General features: G+C 39.3%; 4 protein-coding genes across 11 annotated transcripts; 2 read left to right on the top strand and 2 right to left on the bottom strand.

Annotated features, from left to right (window-relative positions):
* Positions 1-39: 39 nt before the first annotated feature.
* On the bottom strand, positions 40-12,686 carry LOC116202674 (immune-associated nucleotide-binding protein 9-like). Of its 5 annotated transcripts, none has more exons than XM_031534274.1 (7): positions 12,218-12,686; positions 11,377-11,620; positions 11,012-11,289; positions 10,350-10,514; positions 10,130-10,264; positions 9,683-9,802; positions 40-317 (listed from the first exon to the last, which is right to left on the bottom strand). In XM_031534274.1, the coding sequence occupies exons 1-7, from the start codon at positions 12,527-12,529 to the stop codon at positions 219-221; spliced, it is 1,353 nt and encodes a 450-aa protein (XP_031390134.1). In that variant the 5' UTR covers positions 12,530-12,686; the 3' UTR covers positions 40-218. The 5 variants fall into 5 exon arrangements, with proteins under 5 accessions (XP_031390134.1, XP_031390133.1, XP_031390136.1 ...); XM_031534273.1 differs by lacking the exons at positions 9,683-9,802; positions 10,130-10,264; positions 10,350-10,514; positions 11,012-11,289 and adding exons at positions 729-863; positions 949-1,113; positions 1,611-1,888; positions 1,976-2,141 and having other exon boundaries at positions 40-437; positions 11,543-11,620; positions 12,218-12,684; XM_031534276.1 differs by lacking the exons at positions 9,683-9,802; positions 10,130-10,264; positions 10,350-10,514; positions 11,012-11,289 and adding exons at positions 729-863; positions 949-1,113; positions 1,611-1,888; positions 1,976-2,141 and having other exon boundaries at positions 40-437; positions 11,543-11,620; positions 11,921-12,357.
* Positions 2,802-8,650, top strand: LOC116202658 (agamous-like MADS-box protein AGL11). The gene is made up of 8 exons (XM_031534253.1): positions 2,802-2,886; positions 3,039-3,120; positions 7,264-7,345; positions 7,538-7,599; positions 7,804-7,903; positions 8,081-8,122; positions 8,308-8,349; positions 8,555-8,650. The coding sequence occupies exons 1-8, from the start codon at positions 2,802-2,804 to the stop codon at positions 8,648-8,650; spliced, it is 591 nt and encodes a 196-aa protein (XP_031390113.1).
* A 735-nt stretch (positions 12,687-13,421) lies between the features above and the next one.
* LOC116202673 (immune-associated nucleotide-binding protein 9) lies at positions 13,422-16,412 on the bottom strand. 2 transcript variants are annotated; one of them, XM_031534272.1, is made up of 6 exons: positions 16,194-16,218; positions 15,486-15,741; positions 15,120-15,397; positions 14,511-14,675; positions 14,292-14,426; positions 13,422-13,902 (listed from the first exon to the last, which is right to left on the bottom strand). In XM_031534272.1, the coding sequence occupies exons 2-6, from the start codon at positions 15,718-15,720 to the stop codon at positions 13,693-13,695; spliced, it is 1,023 nt and encodes a 340-aa protein (XP_031390132.1). In that variant the 5' UTR covers positions 15,721-15,741; positions 16,194-16,218; the 3' UTR covers positions 13,422-13,692. The 2 variants fall into 2 exon arrangements, with proteins under 2 accessions (XP_031390132.1, XP_031390131.1); XM_031534271.1 differs by lacking the exon at positions 16,194-16,218 and adding an exon at positions 16,263-16,412 and having other exon boundaries at positions 13,505-13,902.
* Positions 16,413-16,610: 198 nt separating this feature from the next.
* Positions 16,611-22,781, top strand: LOC116202672 (regulator of nonsense transcripts UPF3-like). 3 transcript variants are annotated; one of them, XM_031534270.1, is made up of 13 exons: positions 16,611-17,033; positions 17,664-17,770; positions 18,523-18,615; positions 18,721-18,819; positions 19,002-19,072; positions 19,932-20,030; positions 20,316-20,376; positions 20,456-20,520; positions 20,635-20,968; positions 21,403-21,477; positions 21,583-21,710; positions 21,814-21,862; positions 22,148-22,781. In XM_031534270.1, exons 1-12 carry the CDS (start codon positions 16,876-16,878, stop codon positions 21,856-21,858), a joined length of 1,335 nt encoding a protein of 444 aa, XP_031390130.1. In that variant the 5' UTR covers positions 16,611-16,875; the 3' UTR covers positions 21,859-21,862; positions 22,148-22,781. The 3 variants fall into 3 exon arrangements, with proteins under 3 accessions (XP_031390130.1, XP_031390129.1, XP_031390128.1); XM_031534269.1 differs by having other exon boundaries at positions 16,619-17,033; positions 21,382-21,477; positions 22,128-22,781; XM_031534268.1 differs by having other exon boundaries at positions 16,622-17,033; positions 21,382-21,477.
* Positions 22,782-23,239: the final 458 nt, after the last annotated feature.

Raw genomic sequence — 23,239 nt, 5'->3', positions numbered from 1 at the left:
AGGGATATTCTCATCTGACATACAGATCTTTGGGGTAGATAGTGAATAACGGAAGCACCATTAGTGAACTTAAAATGATATGCAAATAATGCAAGCCATAAATCCATTTACATGACACGAGCAATCACAAGAGTATTCCATAGGTTACTATCACAACACAAGTGGATATCGAAATCTTCGAGACCGAAACATTCTCCAGGATATCCCGGTCTTGCATATTATAGAATGGGGCATGGTGGGGGCAGCGGTAAGGGCAGCGGTATGGGCAGCGGACAGACCCTCTCGGCTCTATGCAGCCTCTCCCTGAGATCACGAATCTCAGCATCTGACTTCGCCTGAGCCAACTGTGCTTGCTCTTCAGTCCTCACACGAGCGGCCTGCTCCTCTGCCAACTTCTGCTCGAGCCTCTTGACCTCCACTCTCAGCTTGGTTTCAATCTAAAGAGTAAGCAATCACACCAAACAGTTCAGTCCATTAAGTCCAGAAATGTTCCTCTTAAATAGCAGATGAGATAAGGCAGATAATCACAGCCTTCGAAACATAAGTACGCATCTTAGACAAATCCATAATTAGCGGAAAAAAGATTAAAAGACTCCGCAAAAACATATGTTATATTGGAATATAATTGTCAGAAATGCCATTGCGGTGAACATTAAATTTTTCAATGACGACACAGAAATACAAAGACAGAAAAAGGGGGGAAAAATCAACTGTATGCTAAAATATACCATCTCAGAAATTCGCTTCAGCTGCTCATCATAAGATTTTTGGATCTCTTCCTTAAACTTCAGTATCTGTCCTTGGTTGTAACCTCTGAGAGAGCCAACCGCTTCCTGTTGCTCCTGGAGCTTCTTTGCTCCTTTCTGCCAAACAAACACTCATAGTTTGGAAATTGTTAGTGCAATAGCATTTATTTTACTTGCTTTAAGTTTTACATGCTCTACTTACCCTCATTTCGGCAAATATCTCATCTGAAAAAGGTTTTCCGCCATTCTGGCTTATCACTGCATCGACAAGGGAAAATAGCTCCCGAACTTGGGCTATTTTCTTGTCCTGATCCTTCGTCTTATTATCGAAAAGAACCTGCCGGTTCCCGCAGAGAGCAAGAACATCCTTCAATAAATATTTTACAAGATATCAGTGTGCAGCAGCAATAGTCGAAGATACTCATGGTCAATGTTGTCTTGGTAATTTTTATTGCATTGTATCTTATAAAGGCAGCTCAAAAGCTTTTACTAAACTCAATCTTGGACAATCTTACTGGAAGTAAACCGAGCTTAGTTCAACAAAATTTGTGAAAGTAGACTACAAAATACTTAAAATTTAAAAACAAGTTGATCTCTCTAGCCAACGTAAACCATGAGCATAGACAGAACTGTGAGTCTCATCAAAAGCTATCCCAGAGAGAGATGCCCAATCAATGTTGAGACTTGAAACTGGATTGTGCTTAGCAGCATCATCAGAGATAAAGCAATCTGATAAATCTATATTTAGGAATTGGAATCCCCTAGGTGGCATATCAATCAAACCACCTGTTGTAATTACTCAGAGTTTGCAACTTTCTTTAAATGATCTATGAATATCTAACTGCATAAAGAGGTAGAGGTCACCTTCAAAGGCTGTGGACACTCACGACCCAAGTAATCTTCCAGAGTTTCATCATTTTCTTCAAGTTCATCCCCACCAGTGAACACAACAATCATGTAGTTGACTATCTTGTTTCCAAACAAAGTCCTCAGGGCATGGAAGGCAGCTTCTTCCTCCTCCGAAAAGCGAGTCCTAACAGAAAAGACCAAAACCACAGCATGGATCCCTTCCTTGGCCAGATCGATACACCTGACAATTTCTTTTCCAACATCGCCGATTCCAGCAGAACTATCGAAAAGCCCTGCAATTACAAAACATGTCCTAGATAAGAACCTCTCAATATCCATGAAATATCTCATTCTGCAGAAGTTTGTTAAAAGATCATTACCGGGAGTGTCAATTACATTGACAATCTGGCCATCAGGCAGGACAGTTTGCTGCAACTGGCAGGTGCTTGTCACCCCCGACGAGCTAGCCCTCGACTTGAAAGCCCTCCTCCCAAGAATAGTGTTCCCCGTGGCACTTTTACCATTACCTGTCCTGCCCACTAGAACCAGCGTCCGAACACCAGCATAAGTGGAAGTGAGCCCCCAATCATCATCTATTGCAATCCCAGCCATCATGTAAAAACCAATTCACGTCAACTGCAAGACACAGATATAATCGCGAGTCATACAGAATGTTCTCAACATCAATACCGAGCATGAACAAATCTCACATCTAATCTAACTAGATAAAGTTCCGACTTTTACCAGTCTCCTAGGCCTTATATCGGGAATTTAGCTTCGAAAATAAAACCTTTGCACAGTAGTTTGTCAAACAAGAACAAAAGACTCGAGCTTTGGAGTTAAGCACAGGATTTCGAAAGACTCATCAAGCAAACATACACGAAAGGCACTGAAATTCGTCTCTAGAGCATAAACAGAACACCATCACTAACAATCTTGCAGCACTGACATCAATAAGATAAGAAGATCGATCAGCTACTACCAGGGAAAGTAGAGAAGCTCGATAGATTATTAACGGTTGCACGAAGAGCACTTATAGAGAAGAATCAACGGCAATTCAGCCACCGTAAGTAAGGTAATCAGACAAGGAAGGAGAAATTCGCTTCCTTGCTCGTCCGTGAAGAAGACGAAGGAGGATCACTTCAGATAAAGGAATGAATCGGATTTGGTCGTCGGCAGAAGGTAAGGAAGGCATTTTTCGAATGAATGCTGCTACTGAAGCTGGAGGGCGGGAATGAATTCTTACTCCCATCTCACCCCGACCCCGACAAGAAACTCCATCCCGGTTACGGTACGGATCGATAGTTCTATCTAGACAAATTCCAGTTTGCCGGTGTCCGCCTCCCTCCGCCTCCTCCGCTATCTGCTTCAGACCAACCATCTCAGCCACTTTCATTCCAGCACTCTCTCTCTCTCTCTCTGAGCTTCTCCCTGCCTCTCCAGATTTCGCTGCTCGGCTGCCTGCCTGCCGCAGGACTTGGAGGGGCATAGACCTTGATGATGGGCTTCAAGAACTTCCCACTCAGTACCGATTTGGATTCTCGGCACATCCTCATTAGGACTGGGAGACGCCATGGCCATGGCCTAACCTAAAACCCTAGAGAAACGCAACGCAGGTAGTGAAGGGAGGGAGGCGGCTGTGGCGGTGGCTGCGGATCTCCACAGGATGAGAGAGAGACAGTGGCGGGGATGAGTTTCAAAAAAAAAAACACATGAAAGAATTTCTTGTTCGTTTATAAATTCTATAAAACTTTGAGAGTGAAGAGGAATTTCTCCAGAACCATATGAACTTTCTTTATTTTCTTTTCTTTTGAGCATGTCTCTAATCTTGACATCCAGAAGTCTAACGATTCTTATTAATCTAGTTCGAATTAGGTCCAATCCGAACTAGCTTTGGTATCCAAAAGTCTAACGATTTTTATTAATCTAGTTCGAACTGAATACCAAGGCTTGAGACATGCTCAAAAGAAAAGAAAAAAAAAAGAATCGTTGGACTTCTAGTAAGAGATAAAAATATTATGCACAAGACTCAAATTTGATACCTTATTTAAGGGGAGGGGAATGAGTATTAAACTATATGAATCAACCATTGATGATATCAAATGAACCTTTTCGTTTATGACCGCAGATTATCATATCGTACTGGGATATAGATGGTACCACCGATAGTAGTTCATGTTCAACGTACGAGATGTTATGTAAAACATACTGTATTGATCTCGATTCGAAAAAATTAAATGTACGCATTTCGGTATTTAGGCAGGTAGAAGTTCCCTGAGCTCATACCGGAGGAAGGCATCTCTTTGTGCGCGAATTACATACATACATGGTAATAACTCATAATAATATTTGCTCAATTAAGGGTGTGAGTGTGTGGTCTTTGCGTGTGTAAATAAACTATTAAAGAAGCAATGAAGCCTATTAAACAATGTAGAACCCTTTGTCTGTGTTTGTGTGCATTTTGTACACGAACTATCAAGGAATGAACTATATATGAGAGTTTATTCTATGTTATGGATTGAGATACTAAGAAAGAATGGAAGTCGGGATCGAATATAACAAAGGATTAATGCGCGCATGTTGATTGCACATGATGCCATTCTGGGTAATGTTAACGAATTCCCCACTGTGCTTAATATAAATAGAAGTTCTTATAGTTGCAGACTAAATTGTGATGATTGATATTCATTCCTTTTCTGGTCCTTCGTCTTATTTTATCTTCTTGTTTTTTTTTAATTGCTTCTTCCTCTACACGATTTTTCCCCTTTTAAAAAGCAAAGTGAATTGGCATCAATGCCCTCTGGCAATGGTGATAATTAGATACAAAAGTATCGATATAGTAAATGCTCCATTTATTACATATATACTCATAAAAATGCTCGAACTTTAGCTTCCTAGCCAACATATTGATCGATATCTTAACTCTGGTGGACCATATTAATTGGATCTATAATAATTTCAGCAATTACATAAGTTGTGCCTTATGTCTTCCAATCAGTACAAGATATTGATCCATGCCCCTAGCTAGGTCTTGTTCTGAAATGCGGTTTTCGCGGTTACTCTAATGCTATGCTTGCAGATTAATTAGACATTTAACCATTCGGGCGTCACTGCTAAAATGGCGCAGCAATTGATTGCTTGAATTGAAAGACCTCCATATATATTGCGATAAGCATGCATGTTTCTCTTCAAACCAAATGGTATGTACCTGTTTAAATGCAACACAAATCCAAATGGAATTCGTATATATACAAACTGATTGTATGATTAAAATCCTCGTGGCCAATTCTACTGATCGAGGCAGATAAGTGGGCTAATTGATAATAATTTTTACTTACGAATTATTGGAAGGTGAATATATTATAGTAGTGCTCTATAGGCTTGACAATCATGATACTGCCAGACCACTAAGCTAATGTATAATTACATATTTGAGCACTAGCCGGCCACGAAAATTATGCAGACATATACACATATAAAATTTTAGAAAATGCAATTTGCAGTATATATGTATGATCTCTTCTCCATTATATATAGATATTATGTATGCAGATCGATGGATCATAAAATGGCCAATTATTTTAACAAACACATAAATCATATTGAATATATATGTATGATCTTGTAATTTTTGCTATGCTTGGTTTTTTTATGTTTTTGTAATCCTTGAGCGATGTTAATATCTGAATACAAATGTTCTTAGTATATATATTACACGTGATCTGCACATAACGAAAGATAAATGTATATATGTACATATATATGTCCGTGTGTGTAGCTCTAATAATATGCGCTCAATTTGCATACTGAAGATAATAAAAACATCTTAAAACTTTGTTAGAAGATCAGTTATGATTAATTATTATTTTCTGAAGAGTACAAGTTTTAATTCTATTTTTTTATTAATTGATAGTAATTAATCACTCGTGTATTTTTCTAATCAACACTATGTATGGGAAGGGACTAGAGAAAGAATGCCGCATTTTAAAACTCGATTCCTCCTTTTCTCGAGCACAAAACATATACGTAAAAGATAACAGTTCCCTATCGAATAAACTTTCGTTATGGAAAGAAAAATGTAACCAATGCACGATAATTATTTTCAATGGATTACAGCGTGAGTTTATATGTAAGAGTGTGAAGTTATTTTGTCTCAATTTTTCAATCGACCAAAAGATAAGGACATTGTATTGCACTTGTTTTAGAATATGCAATTCTAGAACATACAAAATACATTTAATCAAGTATTGCCAACATCTGATGCTAGCTTAAGAGTTATACTCGACCATTTTTATTTTATGTCAGTCTCTCCCGAGCTTCCTACTAAAACAAATGCAGATACATACACATATACATACGTATGTACACATTCTGAGTTTGGAGTCTCATTGTCACTTCAAATAATCCCATGGGGTGAATGATTGATAGAGCCATTGACATATTCGAATGCTCACATAACTTGGAAATTAAAGATATCATATAAATCTCCTTGTAACCGAAAAAAAAGATATCATATAAATCTATTTTACTTCATCTGTCAAATAGTAATATACATTATAATAACTCACAAGAAGCGCCTCGTGGTTAGGATCGAACAATGCTCAAATAAGATGAGCATCAACCAATAAATTGAGAATATCCGTAATATCACTAAAAATATGTACCTCATGCATTTCAAAGAATCTCATCATAATTGGATTGTTTTTTTTTCCCTGATAAGTACTTGGGGTTGTATTCTATTATTTGCTTTCTGTCTTGTTCTCCTTTCTTTTTCTTTCTAGACTAGACACGATCTAATTTTTGCTTTATGACATAAATTCTTGCAAAGAAATGTGATACATCCAATCTCCATGTCTTCTCATTATTACAAGCATTTCACTTCTTAGTACCCGGTATCCATCGGAAAGTTCCCACTAAAACAAGATAGATTGATTGAACAAGAGAGAGAAAGAGAGGATAGAATTTTTCGAGGAAATTCTACGCTTCTTAAAAGTCCCGTTTGAAATTTGAGTTTGATTTTAGAATCGTGATTTTGATTTTAACTCTACCCATAACAAAACAAATTACACTCATCAAAGTCAAAATAATGGGTCACACACATAAATATTTACACCACTCCATTTTAATACAACTCCATAATTACAATATTCTCAAATGAATGTGGGCCCGCAAGTTTGACCAAATACTCCGTAAAATCACAATCAAAGTCAAGTTAAAATCAAACCTAAATTTCAAACGCCACCTAAAGCCTTCCCATACAAAATCGACATTTATTCTCTTCTCTGAATTACTTTTTCACGTCCTTTAACTCCACCAAAGCCGATTGGCTAGAGTCTAGCTAGAAGTATTCGGATACCATGGACAAACATCCCTTTATGGATTATCGGTTCCAAATGATAGTTAATTACGTAATGGATCATATCGTTGCTTTATTAATATTGACGCAATGGTTAATTGATCGAATTATCATCATCATCTTACTACCTTCTAGTTGTGAGTAATATGTCACTGACCCTTTTTAGTTATCGTATTTTTCCTCTGCCGGCGTACATTATCTACATCTTTGCCACGTTCGGTAATTACGTAACCCAGTAGATATTTACTTACCCTGTGCATCACATCATCGAAAATTATTAAGCTTTACAAGTTATTATATATCGGTTAGCAGCATCAAGACAACTATGGAGAGGTATAAGAAGGCTAGCTCAGACAGTTCGAGCACGGCTTCTGTCACAGAGATCAATGCTCAGGTAATATTTACGTGTGGCCGTTGTTTGATCTAGTTATTACAAAAGATCGAAAACAAGCAGCAGATTTCGTCGTCCCTTATCTAGATTTGCACATTTTTTTCCTATAAGTAACTGATTTATATATTTTGTGCAGTTCCTTCCATGCACAATGTATATGACATATTTCTAATTTATCTTTTTGTATATATGCAGTATTATCAACAAGAATCAGCCAAGCTGAGGCAGCAGATACAGATGCTGCAGAACTCTAATAGGTAAATTACTTTCCCGAAGATTTTTCCACTTTCCTTGAAATCGACAAATTCGGCAAACAATATCACAGTAGAACTATACTATGTATGCACTACTTACAAAGAAAGAAGTTCAACAAACAGAAATATCGTACGCCAATAAGGTATCATAAAACATTATGCTACCCGGCTTCGTGCTGATTATATAGTGCATATTATGCATGGCAGGCATTTGATGGGAGATTCTTTGAGTGCCCTTTCTGTGAAGGAACTGAAGCAGCTCGAGAACAGGCTCGAGCGCGGAATCACCAGAATTAGGTCCAAGAAGGCAACCCTTATATGATCTTTTTTTTAGTGCAATCCCCTAATGTAATTATTTACTATATGGTTTTCACAACATCATAATTTGGATAGATATTCCTGTTTTTAATTTTACTTTGAGTAGTTTATCTATTTTTACTCTTACTTGGACAACTCTTGATTTGTTTTCATCCATGTTGAACAGCATGAAATGCTGCTTGCCGAGATTGAGTACTTGGAGAAAAAGGTACGTAATCATATATATATGTATGATTAAGCATATATATATATATATGTGTTTCTGTGTGTGTGTGTATTATATATATCCAATGTCTCTTTCCTCTCTCTTTGTGTGTCTTACTCTTGCAAATGCTCCATCACCATCTCCATTATAGCAAGAGCTTGTTCATCAGTTAATAATTTGCTTCACAGGAGTTTGAGATGGAAAATGAAACTGTGTACCTTTGCACCAAGGTATGTAAAAACTCGTATTTGTGTGCGTAGCTGCAATATGTTCTCGATAAAATCTGAATATATACATATGAGATTTATACTATACTCTATATATATATATATATATGAAATTCACTTAATGATACCATGCATACACCGAAACTTGTTTTTTTACATATTTTGGATTATCTAATGAGACATTTCTTGAATCACCATGGACAAACAGATAGCTGAGATAGAGAGGATGGAGCACACGAACATGGTTCCGGGCCAGGAGATTAATGCGATTCAGGTGTTGGCTTCCCGCACCTCATCCCGATAAGAAACTCCATCTCAGGTATGAGTCAATAATTCTATGCATACTAGATTGGATACTTTATGGAAACTATAGAATCCCGTCTGGCGTTTTAAATGCTCAGTGGCAAATATTAGTTTCTCATTTACTGGTGGATCATCGTACTTTTGATAAGAAGTGTCATAAAAAATACTATGATCCACTAGCGTATTTATTTTAAGAAGTGTCATCAAATATACACTGGTGGATCATCGTATTGTACGGTGACATGGAAGTGCTGATAGTACTTCAGGTTTAACATACAAGATGTTATGAGAGCATGTATCGTCATGGTTCAAGAATAAAATGTACGTGCCTTCATGTTTATGCAGGTAGAAGTCCCCCGAGCTGATTCCGGGAAAAGGCATCTCTTGTGCGCGAAGTACATATGGTTACAATTTATAATAATAGCTGTTCAACGAAGGGTTAGCGTGGTGTTTGAGTGTGTAACTAAAGCTGCAACCCACCCCATAGACTTCCTGCAACTCCTGAATTAGTCCGGCGATCGGACTAATTGGACAATATGTAAATTGTAAGGCTCTGTGTTTGTGTGCATTTTGTATGTACTACCGATGAATGAACTATATATATGAGAGATTATTCTATGTTTATGGATTGATTCTGAGAAAGAATGGAAGTCGGGTTCGATTATAACAAAGGATCGCATTTTAACTACATGTACATCAATTCGTACTAGACCTGTTAGGATCATTTCGTTTAAGTACAGAGCACTAAAGCAGGGATATTCTCATCTGTTAGAATAATGGAAGCACCATTAGTGAACTTAAAATGAGCAAATAACGCCAGCCATAAATCCATTTACATGATACGAGCAATCACAAGAGTATTCCAAATGTTACTATCACAACACAAGTGAATATCGAAATCTTCGAGACCGTAACGTACTCCAGGACATCCCAGTCTTACATATTATAGGATGACGCACTTTGGTTTGGACTGCTCACGGAGGTCTGCAGTCTCCTTCCTGGCTCTCTGCAGGTTCTCCCTGAGATTACGAATCTCGTCATTTGACTTCGCCTGAGCCAACTGTGCTTGCTCTTCAGCCCTCATACGAGCGGCCTGCTCCTCTGCCAACTTCTGCTCGAGCCTCTTGGTCTCCTCTCTCAGCTTGGTTTCAATCTAAAAGTAAGCAATCACACCAAACAGTTCAGTCCAACAAGTCCAGAAATGTTCCTCTTAAATAACAGACGAGAGATATGGCAGATAATCGCAGCCTTCGAAACGTAAGTACGCATCTTAGACAAATCCATAATCAGCAGAAAAAAGATTAAAAGACTACAATAAATCATAAACCCAACATGCTTTGAAATTAAAAAACAAACATGTTTGTTGCAGACTCCGCAAAAACATATGCTATATTGGAAAATATAATTGTCAGAAATGCCATTGCAGTAAACATAATTTTTCAATGACGACACAGAAATACAACTTTACACTAAAATATACCATCTCAGAAATTCGCTTCAGCTGCTCGTCATAAGATTTTTGCATCTCTTCCTTAAACTTCAGTATCTCTCCTTTGTTGTATCCTCTGAGAGAGCCAACCGCTTCCTGTTGCTCCTGGAGCTTCTTTGCTCCTTTCTGCCAAACAAACACTCATAGTTCGGAAACTGTTCGTGCAATCACATTTATTTTACTTGCATTAAGTTTTAAATGTTCTACTTACCCTCATTTCAGCAAATATCTCATCTGAAAAAGGCTTTCCGCCATTCTGGCTTATCACTGCATCGACAAGGGAAAATAGCTCCTGAACTTGGGCTGTTTTCTTGCCCCGATCCTTCGTCTTATTATCGAAAAGCACCCGCCGGTTCCCGCAGAGATTTAGAATGTCCTTCAATAAATATTTTACACGATATCAGTGTGCTGCAGCAATAGTAGAAGATACTCATGGTCAATGTTGTCTTGGTGATTTTTATTGCATTGTATCTTACAATGGCAGCTTAAAAGCTTTTACTAAACTCAATCTGTGACAAACTTACTGGAAGTAAACCGAGTTTAGCACAACAAAATTTGTGAAAGTAAACTACAAAATACTTAAAATTTAAAAACAAGTCGATCTCTCTAGCCATCGTAAACCATGAGCATAGACAGAACTGTGAATCTCATCAAAAGCTATCCCAGAGAGAGATATCCAGTCAATGTTGAGATTTGAAACTCGATTGTGCTTAGCAGCATCATCAGAGATAAAGCAATCTGACAAATCTATATTTAGGAATTGGAATCCCCTAGGTGGCATATCAATCAAACCACCTGTTGTAATTACTCAGAGTTTGCAACTTACTTTAAATGATCTATGAATATCTAACTGCATAAAGAGGTGGAGAACACCTTCAAAGGCTGTGGGCACTCACGACCCAAGTAATCTTCCAGAGTTTCATCATTATCTTCAAGTTCATCCCCACCAGTGAACACAGCAATCATGTAGTTGACTATCTTGTTTCCAAACAAAGTCCTCAGGGTATGGAAGGCAGCTTCTTCCTCCTCCGAAAAGCGGGTCCTAACAGAAAAGACCAAAACCACAGCATGGATCCCTTCCTTGGCCAGATCGATACACCTGACAATTTCTTTTCCAACATCACCGACTCCAGCAGAAATATCGAAAAGCCCTGCAATTACAAACCATGTCCTAGATAAGAACCTCTCAATATCCATGAAATGTCTCATTCTGCAGAAGTTTGTTAAAAGATCATTACCGGGAGTGTCAATTACATTGACAATCTGACGATCAGGCAGGACAGTTTGCTGCAACTGGCAGGTGCTTGTCACCCCCGACGAGCTAGCCCTAGAGTTGAAAGCCTTCCTCCCAAGAATAGTGTTCCCCGTGGCACTTTTACCATTACCTGTCCTGCCCACTAGAACCAGTGTCCGAGAGGAAGTGAGCCCCCAATCATCCTCCATCGCAATCCCACCCATCAAGTAAAAGCCAATTAAAGTTAACTGCAAGACATATATATATTCGCGAGTCATACAGAATGTCCTCCAAGCATGAACAAATCTCACATCTAATCTAACTAGATAAAGTTCCATTTTTACCAGTCTCCTAAGCCTTATATCGGGAATTTAGCTTCAAAAATAAAACCTTTGAACAGTAGTTTGTCAAACAAGAACAAAAGACTCGAGCTTTGGAGTAAAGCACAGGATTTCGAAAGACTTATCAAGCAAACAACACGAAAGGCACTGAAATTCGTCTCTAGAACATAAACAGAACACCATGACTAACAATCTTGCAGCACTGACATCAATAAGATAAGAAGATCGATCAGCTACTAACAGGGAACGAAGAGAAGCTCGATCGATTATTAACGGTTGCAGGAAGGGCATTTATAGAGAAGAATCAACGGCAATTCAGCCACCGTAAGTAAGGTAATCAGACAAGGACGGAGAAATTCGCTTCCTTGCTCGTCCGTGAAGAAGACGAAGGAGGATCACTTCAGATAGAGGAATGAATCGGATTTGGTCGTCGGCAGAAGGTAAGGAAGGCATTTTCGGAATGAATGCTGCTACTGACGCTGGAGGACGGGAATGAATTCTTACTCCCATCTCACCCCGACCCCGACAAGAAACTCCATCCCGGTTACGGTACGGATCGATAGTTCTATCTAGACAAATTCCAGTTTGCCGGTGTCCGCCCCCCTCCGCCTCCTCCGCTATCGGCTTCAGACCAACCATCTCAGCCACTTTCATCCCAGCACTCTCTCTCTCTCTCTCTCTGAGCTTCTCCCTGCCTCTCCAGATTTCGCTGCAGGGCTGCCTGCCTCCCGCAGGACTTGGAGGGGCATAGACCTTGATGATGGGCTTCAAGAACTTCCCACTCGGTACCGATTTGGATTCTCGGCACCTCCTCATTAGGACTGGGAAACGCAACGCAGGTAGTGGTCGTGGCTGTGGTAAGGTGAAGGGAGGGAGGCGGCAGTGGCGGTGGCTGCGTGTACTGTTGAGTGCAGAGGCGGACCTCCAGAGGATGAGAGAGAGACAGTGGCGGGGGAGAGTTTAAAAAAAAAAAAACACGAAAGAAAGATGGGTTGGTTTATAAATTTTATAAAACTTTGAGAGTGGAGGAATTTCTTTGATTAATTGAAATTTCTTTTTTTCCTTTTCTTTTGAGCATGTCCTGGCCTTGGTATCCAGAAGTCTAATGATTCTTATTAATCTAGTTCGAGCTGAATCGATCTAGTAAGAGATAAAATTATCGTGCACAAGACTCGAATTTAATACCTTATTTAAGGGGAATGAGTACTAAACTGTATGGTTAATATCAAAAGAACATTTTCGTTTGTAATGCTAGATTATCATATCGTAATGGGATATGGATGGTACTGCCGGTAGTAATTCATGTTCAACGTACAAGATGTTATGTAAAGCATATTGTGTTGATCTCGATTCAAAAAAATTAAATGTACGCATTTCGGTATTTGGGCAGTTAGAAGTCCCCTGAGCTCATACCGAAGGCATAACTTTGTGCGCGAATTACATACATACATGATGATAACTCATAATAATATTTGTTCAATTAAGGGTGTGTGTGTGTGGTCTTTGAGTGTGTAAATAAACTATTAAAGAAGCAATGAAGCCTATTGAACAATGTAGAACCCTTTGTCTGTGTTTGTGTGCATTTTGTACACGAACTATCGACGAATGAACTATATATGAGAGCTTATTCTATGTTTATGGATTGAGATACTAAGAAAGAATGGAAGTCGGGATCGAATATAACAAAGGATTAATGCGCGCATGTTGATTGGACTGAGATAGATCATTACGGTCCTTTCGTCCAAAATGCAGAGCACTAGAGCAGGAGTATTCTGATGTACAGACCTCTGGTTTAGATAGTGAACAATGGAAGCGCCATTAGCGAGCTTAAAATGATACATAAATAGTGTGCAAGCGTAAATTCATTTACACGTTACGAGCTCCATCATAAGCGTATTCCACAGGTTCTATCCCAACAGAAGTGAATATTAAAATCTTCGAGAACGTAACATACTCCAGGATATCCCCGTCTTGTATTATTATAGAATGGCACATCGACTTTCGGCCTGCTTACGGAGCTCTTCAGTCTCCTTCCTGGCTCTCTCCAGGCTCTCCCTGAGATTACGAATCTCGTCATTTGACTTCATCTGAGCCAACTGTGCTTGCTCTTGAGCCCTCATACGAGCAGCCTGCTCCTCCGCCAACTTCTGCTCGAGCCTTGTGGTCGTCTCTCTCAGCTTGGCTTCAACCTAGAAGTAAGCAACCACACCAAACAGTTCAATCCAACAAGTCAGGAAATGTTCCACTTAAATAGCAGATGAGAAATATGACTGGTAATCGCAGCCTTCAAAAAATAAATACGCATTTCAGACAAATCCATAATTAGCGGAAAAAAGATCAAAAGACTACAATAAATAATAAACTCAACATGCTTCCAAATTAAAAAACAAACATGTTTGCTGCAGACTCCGCAAACATAAATGCTGTAATGGAAATTTCACTGTCAGAAATGCCAATGTGGTGAACGAACATTAAACTTTTCAATGATGACACAGAAATACAAAGACAGAAAAAGAAACAAGAAGTCCCCCCTTTTTTTTATCACTCATCAGAAATAATACTTTACACTAAAACATACCATCTCAGTAATTCGCTTCAGCTGCTCATCATAAGATTTTTGCATCTGCTCCTCAAACTTTTGTATCTGTACTTTGGTGTGTCCTTTGAGAGAACCAACCACTTCCTGTTGCTCATGGAGCTTCCTTGCTCCTTTCTGCCCAACAAACATTCATAGATTGGGAACCATTAGTGCAATGGCATTTCTTTACTTGCTTTAAGTTTTAAATGCTCCACTTACCCTCATTTCGGCGAATATCTCATCTGTAAAAGGCTTTCCATCATTCTGGCTTATAACTGCATTGACAACGGAAAAGAGCTCCTGAACTTGAGCAGTTTTCTTGACCTGGTCCTTTGTCTTATTATCAAAAAGCACCCGGCGGTTGTCACAGAGAATAAGAATGTCCTTCAATAAATATTTTACAAGATATTAGGGTGCAGCAGCAATAGTACAAGATACTCAGGGTCAATGTCGTCTCAGTGATTTTTCTCGCATTGTATCTTACAATGGCAGCTCAAAAGCTTTTATTAAAGTCAATCCATCTGTGACAATCTTATTGGAAGTAAACCGATCTCTCCTCCAATATAAACCATGAGCACAGACAGAACTGCGAATCCCATCAAAGCAGTCCCCGAGAGAGACACCCAGTCAGTGTTGGGACTTGAAACTGTATTATGTTTAGCAGCGTCATCAGAGATAAAGCAATCTGATAACTCATACTGTATTTAGGAATCCGAATCCTCTAGGTGGCATATCAATCAAACCTCCTGTTGTAAATACTAAAAGCTTGCAACTTTAAATGATCTATGTATATCCAACTGCATAAAGACAAAGAGAGGTAGAGGTCACCTTCAAAGGCTGTGGGCAATCACGACCCAAGTAATCTTCCAAAGTTTCATCATTATCTTCAAGTTCATCCCCACCAGTGAACACGACAATCATGTAGTTGATTATCTTACTTCCAAACAACGTCCTCAGGCTACGGAGGGCAGCTTCTTCCTCCTCCGAAAAGCGGGTCCTAACAGAGAAGACCACAAGCACAGCATGGATCCCATCCTTGGCCAGATCGATACACTTGACAATTTCTTTCCCAACAAAGTCCATTCCAGCAGAAATATCAAAAAGCCCTGCAATTACAAAACATGTACTAAATAAGAACCTAGTAATATCCATGAAATATCTCATTCTGCAGAAGCTTGTTTAAAAGATCATTACCAGGAGTGTCAATTACATTGACGATTTGGCCATCGGGCAGGACAGTTTGCTGCAACTCGCAGGTGCTTGTCACCCCTGATGAGCTAGCTCTCGACTTGAAAGCCCTCTCCCCAAGAATAGTGTTCCCAGTGGCACTTTTACCATTACCCGTCCTGCCCACTAGAACCAGCGTCCGAACACTATTGCAAGAGGAAGTAAGCTCCCAATCATCATCTATAGCACTCCCGCCCATCATGTAAAAGCCAATTCACGTCAACTGCAAGACACAGATATAAACGCGAGTCATACAGAGTGTTCTCAACATCGATACCAAACATTAACAAATCACCCATCTAGATAAAGCTTCCAATTTTACCAGTCTCCTGAGTCTTATCTGAGACAGACAGTTAATTCAGCTACGAAAATAAAAGTTTCTGCACAGTTCTTTATCAAACAAGAACCAAAGACTCGAACTTTGGAGTTCAGCACAGATTTCCAAGGACTTATCAAGCAAATATACAAGAGAGGCACTGGAATTCGTCTCCAAAGCATAAACAGAACACGATCACTAACAATCGCGCAGCAATGAAATCACGTAAGACAAGGAGATCGATCAGGAACCACGGCAGAGGAGAATCGGACCTGTCCCTCCGACCTTCAAAAGGAGCTACTACCAGTGAACAAAGAGAAGCTTGATCGATCATTAATGGTAGCACGAAGAGCACTTACATACAAGAATCAACGGCAATTCAGCCACCCAAAGGAAGGTAACCGGACAAGGAAGGAGAATTCGCTTACTTGCTTGTCAGTGAAGGAGAAGGAAGACGAAGAAGACGACGAAGAGGATCGGATAGACGAACGAATCGGATTTAGTCCTCGGCAGAAAGCTAAGATGGTACGTTCCTCTGCGTCTGCCCGTTCAAGTGACTGTGACCCGTCATCGCATATTTACGAAAAGGCCCTCCGCCTCCCTGCGATCGGCTCGGATCTTCCGCTCCTCGACCGGGAAATCCGCATAATCGAACCGGTTCTGAACCGTCTCGGCTCGTTGAATTACAATCCAACTCAGTTCAAGACAGACTGGCCGGATTCGCGGGGGTTAGGTCGGCCCCGGTCCAGAAGGACCGAACTCGACGCGTGACACGTACACGTCCTCTCTCTCTCTCTCTCTCTCTCTAAGTCGACGCCATTGGTGATGTCATGGTACAGCTCCGAGCTCTGTGTTTAGAGCCGATACGTTTCCAGCTTTTCCCCCCATCTCCGGCTGATGAGATGACTCAGTAAATGTTCATCCGGACAATCATCCGTTGCTCAGCCTTGTCGCGTACGTACTTCATTTGCTCGGATTGTGTAAGAAGTGAGACCGAGGTGAGCTGATACTTTAACTCGACGGAGGGGAGGAGTGGGGGAGATGAAGACGAAGAAGGAGGGTGAGGCGAAGGCGAGGAGTAAGGTTGTGGTGAGGCATCTGCCTCCGTCTCTCTCGCGGTCGGATTTCTTCGGCCAAATCGACACCCTCTTCGCCGATCGCTGCAGTTGGACTTCCTTCCGCCCCGGCAAGATTTCCAGGTCTTCCTTTCAGCTCAGGAACTTCGGTTTCGCTTTCTTTTTTTTAAATTTTTTTTATTTTTACTATTTTCCATTTCTATCCTAACAGCTACTTCATTTCATGCTGAAATTTTCGATGATGATGCTTAGATGAAATTAGAGGTGTGAATTAGTTCCAGCATCACTAGTAGTCAGCTGCTTAAATGGGTAGTCCATTGTGCTACTCACATTGAACATGCACTGAGTAGGTTGATGAGATGATTGGATGGAAGCAGATGTGCCATGGAAGGAAGAAATCATTTCAAAGGAAACAAATTTATCCCTTCATCATTGCTTTCTTATTCTGCTGATTGGTTTCCCTTGAAATGATTTCTTCCTTCCATGGTTTTATATGAAGCAAAGGAATCTTTTTGAAGATTGCATTGTCACCTATCTTTTTGCGGATCAGAGTCATGCTTCCCATATGTCCTTCCAATGTCAACTATGACATCTTTGAAATTATTTGGAATACAGGACGATCCTTTTCTTTTGAAGTATTTTAGATGTGCACAAGCTCGTGCGACTAGGCTTATACACGTTAGTTCCACGGCTTTTCAATTTATCATAGTTTTTCTGGCGCAAGCAGAGAATTGATTGCACCAAATGTTGCAGCCGAAAGGGTCAACAGTGTTCTCGAGCCTACGTTGACTTTAAGAGGCCAGAAGATGTAATTAACTTTGCAGGGTTCTTTGATGGACACGTGTTTGTCAATGAGAAGGGTAAGCAGTCTTTTATAGAGCAAAAGAATTGAAACAATTGAATTAACTGCATGAAGGTATTTCCAAGCCATAAGATTAGGTGGGGTTTTCAACCATTAATAAGAATGTCTATAAGAGAGCGGTTACGGGCAACAATATTTTGTTCAATCTGAAATGAGTGTCCACTGTACCAAGACTTGGATGTCCCTTACTAGGATAGAAGAGCTTGTTCCACCATCTCAAAACTCCCTCAATTATATAAGGAGAAAAATGGGAAATATGTGATTTCCATTTCCCTTATTTATTGATTAAAGATATGCCTTTTCCATTTCTGTATCTGTATGAATACTAGACCACCTGAAACTCGCAACTTTTCAGTTACCAGAACTCTTTAAATCCCCATTTTGGAAAGGCTGAAATCTGGGTGTATCTTGTGAAAAGCAACTTAAAATGGATTACATTTTGATCCATCCACATCCATACAACGAAAGCATCTATAGACTTAAGTCCCTGAAGATTATCATTAGCGGCAAATATAAGAGGGAAAATGAAAAAGAGATAAATTCAGACAGACAAAGTGGATTACGAGCATTTGTTCTCCAGTTTATGGACCCTGCTTTTGTTGCGGTACCATTGTCCTTTATGAGCAAACTTTTAATTGCTACATCCGTGTGTATCTGTTGCTCTTTTAGACAAATGTCTAGAACATGCTCTGAAGTATTGGACCAAAGTAGGTTTTTAGGAGAAATATAATATTTTGTGAATTATTACAGGTGCTCATTTCAAGGCCATAGTTGAATATGCACCTTGTCAACGGGTTCCAAAGCGATCCCCTAGGGATAGTCGTGAGGGGACAATATACGTGGGTATGTACTTATGTGTCCTTCAATATATTGCACGTCTCCTTCAGTGCTTGCATAAGTATTGTCATCTTATGGCAATTTCACCTTGTATTTATTCCGTGTAACCAGATCCCGATTACTTGGAGTTCCTTAAACTTATTGCCAAACCTGTGGAGAATCATGGAAAACCTGCAATTCAGCTGGAAGCAATAGAAGCGGAACAAGCTGGTATTTATTATGTCAGTTAATAGTTTATTATATCACATAATTTTGGTATTGTATTTTACACATAATTTTTGTATTTGGACATAATATTATCGATTTTTTAAAACAAGTATTGAGTTGTATGATCTTCATGTCCTTTGTCACTCGTAGTAATCAATTTAGTTGGCTTGAAATTGGCATTTCAGAAGAAACTCCTGTTGTCACGCCACTTATGGAATTTGTTCGTCAGAGAAGAGCTGTTGAGAATGGAATCCAGGTAATGATGGATTTTCTTTACTAAAAGATTTGCCTCTCTTTGTCCTGCTTAATGCTAAAGCTTTATGGAATGAAGAACCATCAAGTCATGGTCTAGTTCAACATTTGGTGGCAACCTCGTCCTTCTTGCACCTTTGGTTCTGTGTTGTTTAATTTACATCTTTCTTCCAAAGAAAGTTTGAGATCAATTGACCTATGCAAGATCCAGAGGCAACTACTGAGAAGCATTCATTGTTAGATCATGGGAACATCTTCTGCTAATAAAGCAGAGGAACAGGAAGTTTGTTGAAGATGTTTTATAATGGAAGAGTTATTGAAGATTTCAGAAGAGATGTCTAGTTCATACTGATTATCGTGATAAGGCATTAATATGTTTTTAGTAATAAATTATGTCAGAAGTAGTACCAACAAGATGTTTGTGATTAACTTATGGTGGCAAGGTATAAAATTATCGGTTCATCCATGTGTGTGCACCCTTTCTCTTGCAGTGCAGGTGGAACCCACTATGTTTGTGAAAGGGTGCATGAACCCAGTCTATAGAAATTTTTTTTGTTAACGAGTGATGTTGGACATATGACATATCAGTTGCCAGATGTTTCTATTCGTGTAGATTCTTCTTAACATGTGGAGCAACAGATGTCAAAATTGTGATAGGGCCGGAATATTCTAGTCTTGAAAGCGAAGTACCCTTCTTTGTTAAAGAACACATGCATTTTTTACATATGGTTTACTTAATTGAGCATGTTTGGAAGTTGTGCAGTTGCAATTGAATGAGTGTCTCATTTTAATTTGTATGTTTCTTTAATCCTCGCTGAAAGGTGTAGGCGAACCATTTACTCTCAACTTTGTTGCTATGCCAGGATGCATCAGCCGTTGGGAAGTCCACTAGAAAAGCTCTGGCAGCATCCAAAGGCAAGCTTGCCTCAGTAAATAAAAAGCATGGACAAGCCAGGAAAAAGGTGCCATAGAATCATGGAATCTTTTTGAAGTACATATTGTAGGCTTTTTCTAATGGCACTTAGTTCATCACCAGTCTATAGTCTCTTTGTCGTTACTGAGCACGGTTTTGTTGAAGTTACTACAATATCTTAAATTATAGTGTATTGGATGGGATGAACAGATGCCAGTATCTTACCAAGTTTATTATAATGTTATTTTTTTCCCCCTAAATTTGATTCAAAATGGCTGCCTGAAATAAAGAGAGGGGCTGTTATTCTTATTCTATTTCCCTTTGTAATGTACAGGATGTTCTTAAAGACAGCAAAAAGGGCGCCATTGGGAGAGACAAATCAGAAAATGATAACAGTGTGTTTCTTCATCCATGCTCCTTTTATATGTTACATATGGTATTATGTTATCTTAAATTTGACATTTGGACTATCAGGGACCCCCAAATCGGAGAAGAAAAAGATCCTGCTTCTTAGAGGGAAAGAACTAGAAGTTCCTAAGGCAAGTTTATTTTCGCTCCTCTGTATAAGAGCAAGTTTGTTGCTAGGAGTGGATCTTAGTTAGAGTCATTTGGTGACTTATTGTTACTAAATTTTCTGGATTTGGAACCTGCAGGGTGAAATGACTTCAATCACTAATTCAACTGGTCTAATTGCTTCCAAGCAGAGCCATCTGCGTGAAAGTAGTCAGAAGTTGATTCGAACCATACTTTTGAAAAATGAAGCGCATCAGTCTTCTTCTAGCATTCTGGCAAAGAAAATTAAGCCCGAGATTCTTGATAAGGGAAAGCAGCTGCCCCAGCCCACCGACCTCGAGTCAAGTGAGACCTGTTATGTCTCTGAGGATGCTGTGCACTCAGTTAGTTCTGATAATTATGTGAAAAAGACTGCAGATGACCAGTTTGTCAGCAAAGACCTGCATGCTGCAGATAATATTCGCGAGAAGCCAGGTAATAATAGAGTGAGGATTAGACCATGCTGTTAGGTAACTTCATTTTATGCATCGCCTGCTGGTTGTCTATAATTTACACCCTTGCTAATGTTACCTCAGTCAATAAAGTTGGAAAAGAAGTTGACCCGACAGAGTAATTTGAAAATCAGTTGGATCACACTGTCCTCTATATGGTCCACTGATTACTAATATCTTCTCAGATATGTTATGTAAAAAAAAAAATTGAAATTTCAACTCCGTCAATCAATTGCAGTAGTGCTGCGTATTTGCTAATGTGTTTCCTTTAAACCTCTCTTATGTATCCTTTACATAATTAATTATTCATGTCCTCTTAGATTCTGTTCTTTCTCTTCTCACCGGAATTGTCTCCTTTTTTAGACACTGTAATTGACTTCTCCGGTGTTTCGACAGCTAAACATGATACAGTAATAGGTGTCAGGTCCGGAAGCAGAACTGGGGAAAACTTGACCCTTTCAACCAGACAAAATATTTCCTCCCTAGAAAATGGTGAGTTTTAATTTCTTCCACTTCCACCCGCCCTTTATTATTCTCTCCGTTGTTTGCGTTCTTTGCCAGAAAAAATTAAATCTACTTCTGAATGCCAACTTTTAGGGTCCAAAGGATATTTTGGCCACGGCCGTACATTAGGCCACAATATGAAAAATGACCACTACAGGAGGAAGGACGGTGACTTCAGAAATAAAGCGGGTGTGAAGTCATCAAAGCGAGCTGTGCAGGAGGTCTGCACCACCTTATATTGCACTTCACCACATCTTTTTTCATGGTCTGCCACTTCTAACGTTTGCAAAGGATCTATTAAATGTTCTCGTGATGTTATTGCAGAAACGGGTTTGGGTTCAGAAGTCATCTTCAGAATCTGGAAAATGAATTGGTAATTTTTTTTTTTCCTTTTTACTGCAGGATGATGTTTCTTTTTTTACGTTTATACTATACCCACTGCCAAGAAATATATCCTCGGAAAAGCCCTGATATCTTACTTTTGGTTTTGTCTTAGCTTCTTCTAAGAATGGTTACTTATTTGCATACGATAAACTTGTTTGAGGTGGCTTCATTCTCTAAATTAAATAAAAGTATCTAAGATGGATGTTGTCAATCAATTTGCTCATTGTTTTTTTCCTTCTTCAATCAATGTTCAGAAGTCATAATTGTTATCCAGGTTTGTGATCGAGGCTACGTTCTCTCTTGGCCCAGCAAGACTCTGGTGATACACTAGAAAAGTATTCGGTGCATGGACTGGAACAGCTTTGAAGAACATCTCGAAAGTCATTTTTCTCCGCACAGCTGAGAATTTAGCTGCAGTTCCAAATTAAGGTTTTCAGTTAATGAGGATGATGCCGTTAGCAGTCAACGCCTGGCCAAATTGTCAAAATTTGGCGTGCAGAGGAGGAAGCAGTTGATGTCACTGCGCCACCCCCTCATGACAAGCTTGAAAGGTCATCCGTTCTAGTTATCATTCTTAGGAGATTGGACTGGTATTTCACAGTCCGGATTCGACTGAACTTCGGAGATACCGAGTTGGGTTTTCCTCTCAAAATTCTTGAAGGGCAGCGGTAGTTATACAGTCGCATCATTACGTGTTACCAGAGAATTTCTAGACCTTTACAACTCTGAGACCTCGCCATTATCATTGTCTTGAACAGTATAGTAAAGTGACGAATTAGAACCCTCTCTAAATCCTGTCTTTGGCATGTAATCCTTCTCCCCTCACCTTTTAACGGAACGAAGGCGCGGTCGCAGAGCTGTCACTGGCTATGTTGGTTTGCATATTATATTATTTTTAATTTAAAATATCATTTTTAAATCATATTTTAAAATCAAACGTAACATTTTATCTTGGAAATCATCCGGGTTGCTTCTAGTCATTTACAGATCTTTCATATCAATTGAGATTATTAATTGAGATTAGTATTGCAATAGGTTGATCTGATAGGGTAGATAGAGGAAAGGGACAATAACTTAAGTTGATCTGATAGGATATGCAGAGGAAAGGGACAATAACTTAAGAAACCGAGGTGGCCACGCGGCCAAATGACATCGGTGTCAGGATGTTATTTAATGCAAAGTAGGCATGCGCACAGATACCGAATATGTTCGGAATCGATTAAAACCTATCTGTTTGGATACGAACTCGTATTGAAAATAAAATAGGATTTGAGTATTAAGATACGAAATTAGTAAAAATCGATTTCGGTTTCGATACTTACATATAGGGTATTCAGAATCAAAATCGATTTTCGAATCCGAATAA

Source organism: Punica granatum, chromosome 4 (genome assembly GCF_007655135.1).
Source record: "Punica granatum isolate Tunisia-2019 chromosome 4, ASM765513v2, whole genome shotgun sequence".
In the NCBI taxonomy this organism is placed as follows: Eukaryota; Viridiplantae; Streptophyta; class Magnoliopsida; order Myrtales; family Lythraceae; genus Punica; species Punica granatum.
Note: the sequence above shows the minus strand (reverse complement) of the source record. Positions and strands in the feature narration are given on the sequence as shown.

Bases quoted from the DNA above. Each gene is read 5' to 3' on its own strand.
- LOC116202658 (XM_031534253.1), top strand. From the start codon at position 2,802: ATGCTGCTACTGAAGCTGGAGGGCGGGAATGAATTCTTACTCCCATCT. The intron at 7,346-7,537 runs GTAATATTTACG...GTATATATGCAG, and splicing joins TCACAGAGATCAATGCTCAG to TATTATCAACAAGAATCAGC. The intron at 8,350-8,554 runs GTATGTAAAAAC...ATGGACAAACAG, and splicing joins CTGTGTACCTTTGCACCAAG to ATAGCTGAGATAGAGAGGAT.
- LOC116202673 (XM_031534271.1), bottom strand. From the start codon at position 15,720: ATGATGGGCGGGAGTGCTATAGATGATGATTGGGAGCTTACTTCCTCT. The intron at 15,398-15,485 runs GTAATGATCTTT...TTGTAATTGCAG, and splicing joins CAATGTAATTGACACTCCTG to GGCTTTTTGATATTTCTGCT. The intron at 14,676-15,119 runs GTGACCTCTACC...TATTTATTGAAG, and splicing joins ATTGCCCACAGCCTTTGAAG to GACATTCTTATTCTCTGTGA.
- LOC116202672 (XM_031534269.1), top strand. From the start codon at position 16,876: ATGAAGACGAAGAAGGAGGGTGAGGCGAAGGCGAGGAGTAAGGTTGTG. The intron at 18,820-19,001 runs GTATTTATTATG...TTGGCATTTCAG, and splicing joins AATAGAAGCGGAACAAGCTG to AAGAAACTCCTGTTGTCACG. The intron at 21,711-21,813 runs GTCTGCACCACC...ATGTTATTGCAG, and splicing joins CAAAGCGAGCTGTGCAGGAG to AAACGGGTTTGGGTTCAGAA.
- LOC116202674 (XM_031534274.1), bottom strand. From the start codon at position 12,529: ATGAGGAGGTGCCGAGAATCCAAATCGGTACCGAGTGGGAAGTTCTTG. The intron at 11,290-11,376 runs GTAATGATCTTT...TTGTAATTGCAG, and splicing joins CAATGTAATTGACACTCCCG to GGCTTTTCGATATTTCTGCT. The intron at 10,265-10,349 runs GTAAGTAGAACA...TTTGTTTGGCAG, and splicing joins AGATATTTGCTGAAATGAGG to AAAGGAGCAAAGAAGCTCCA.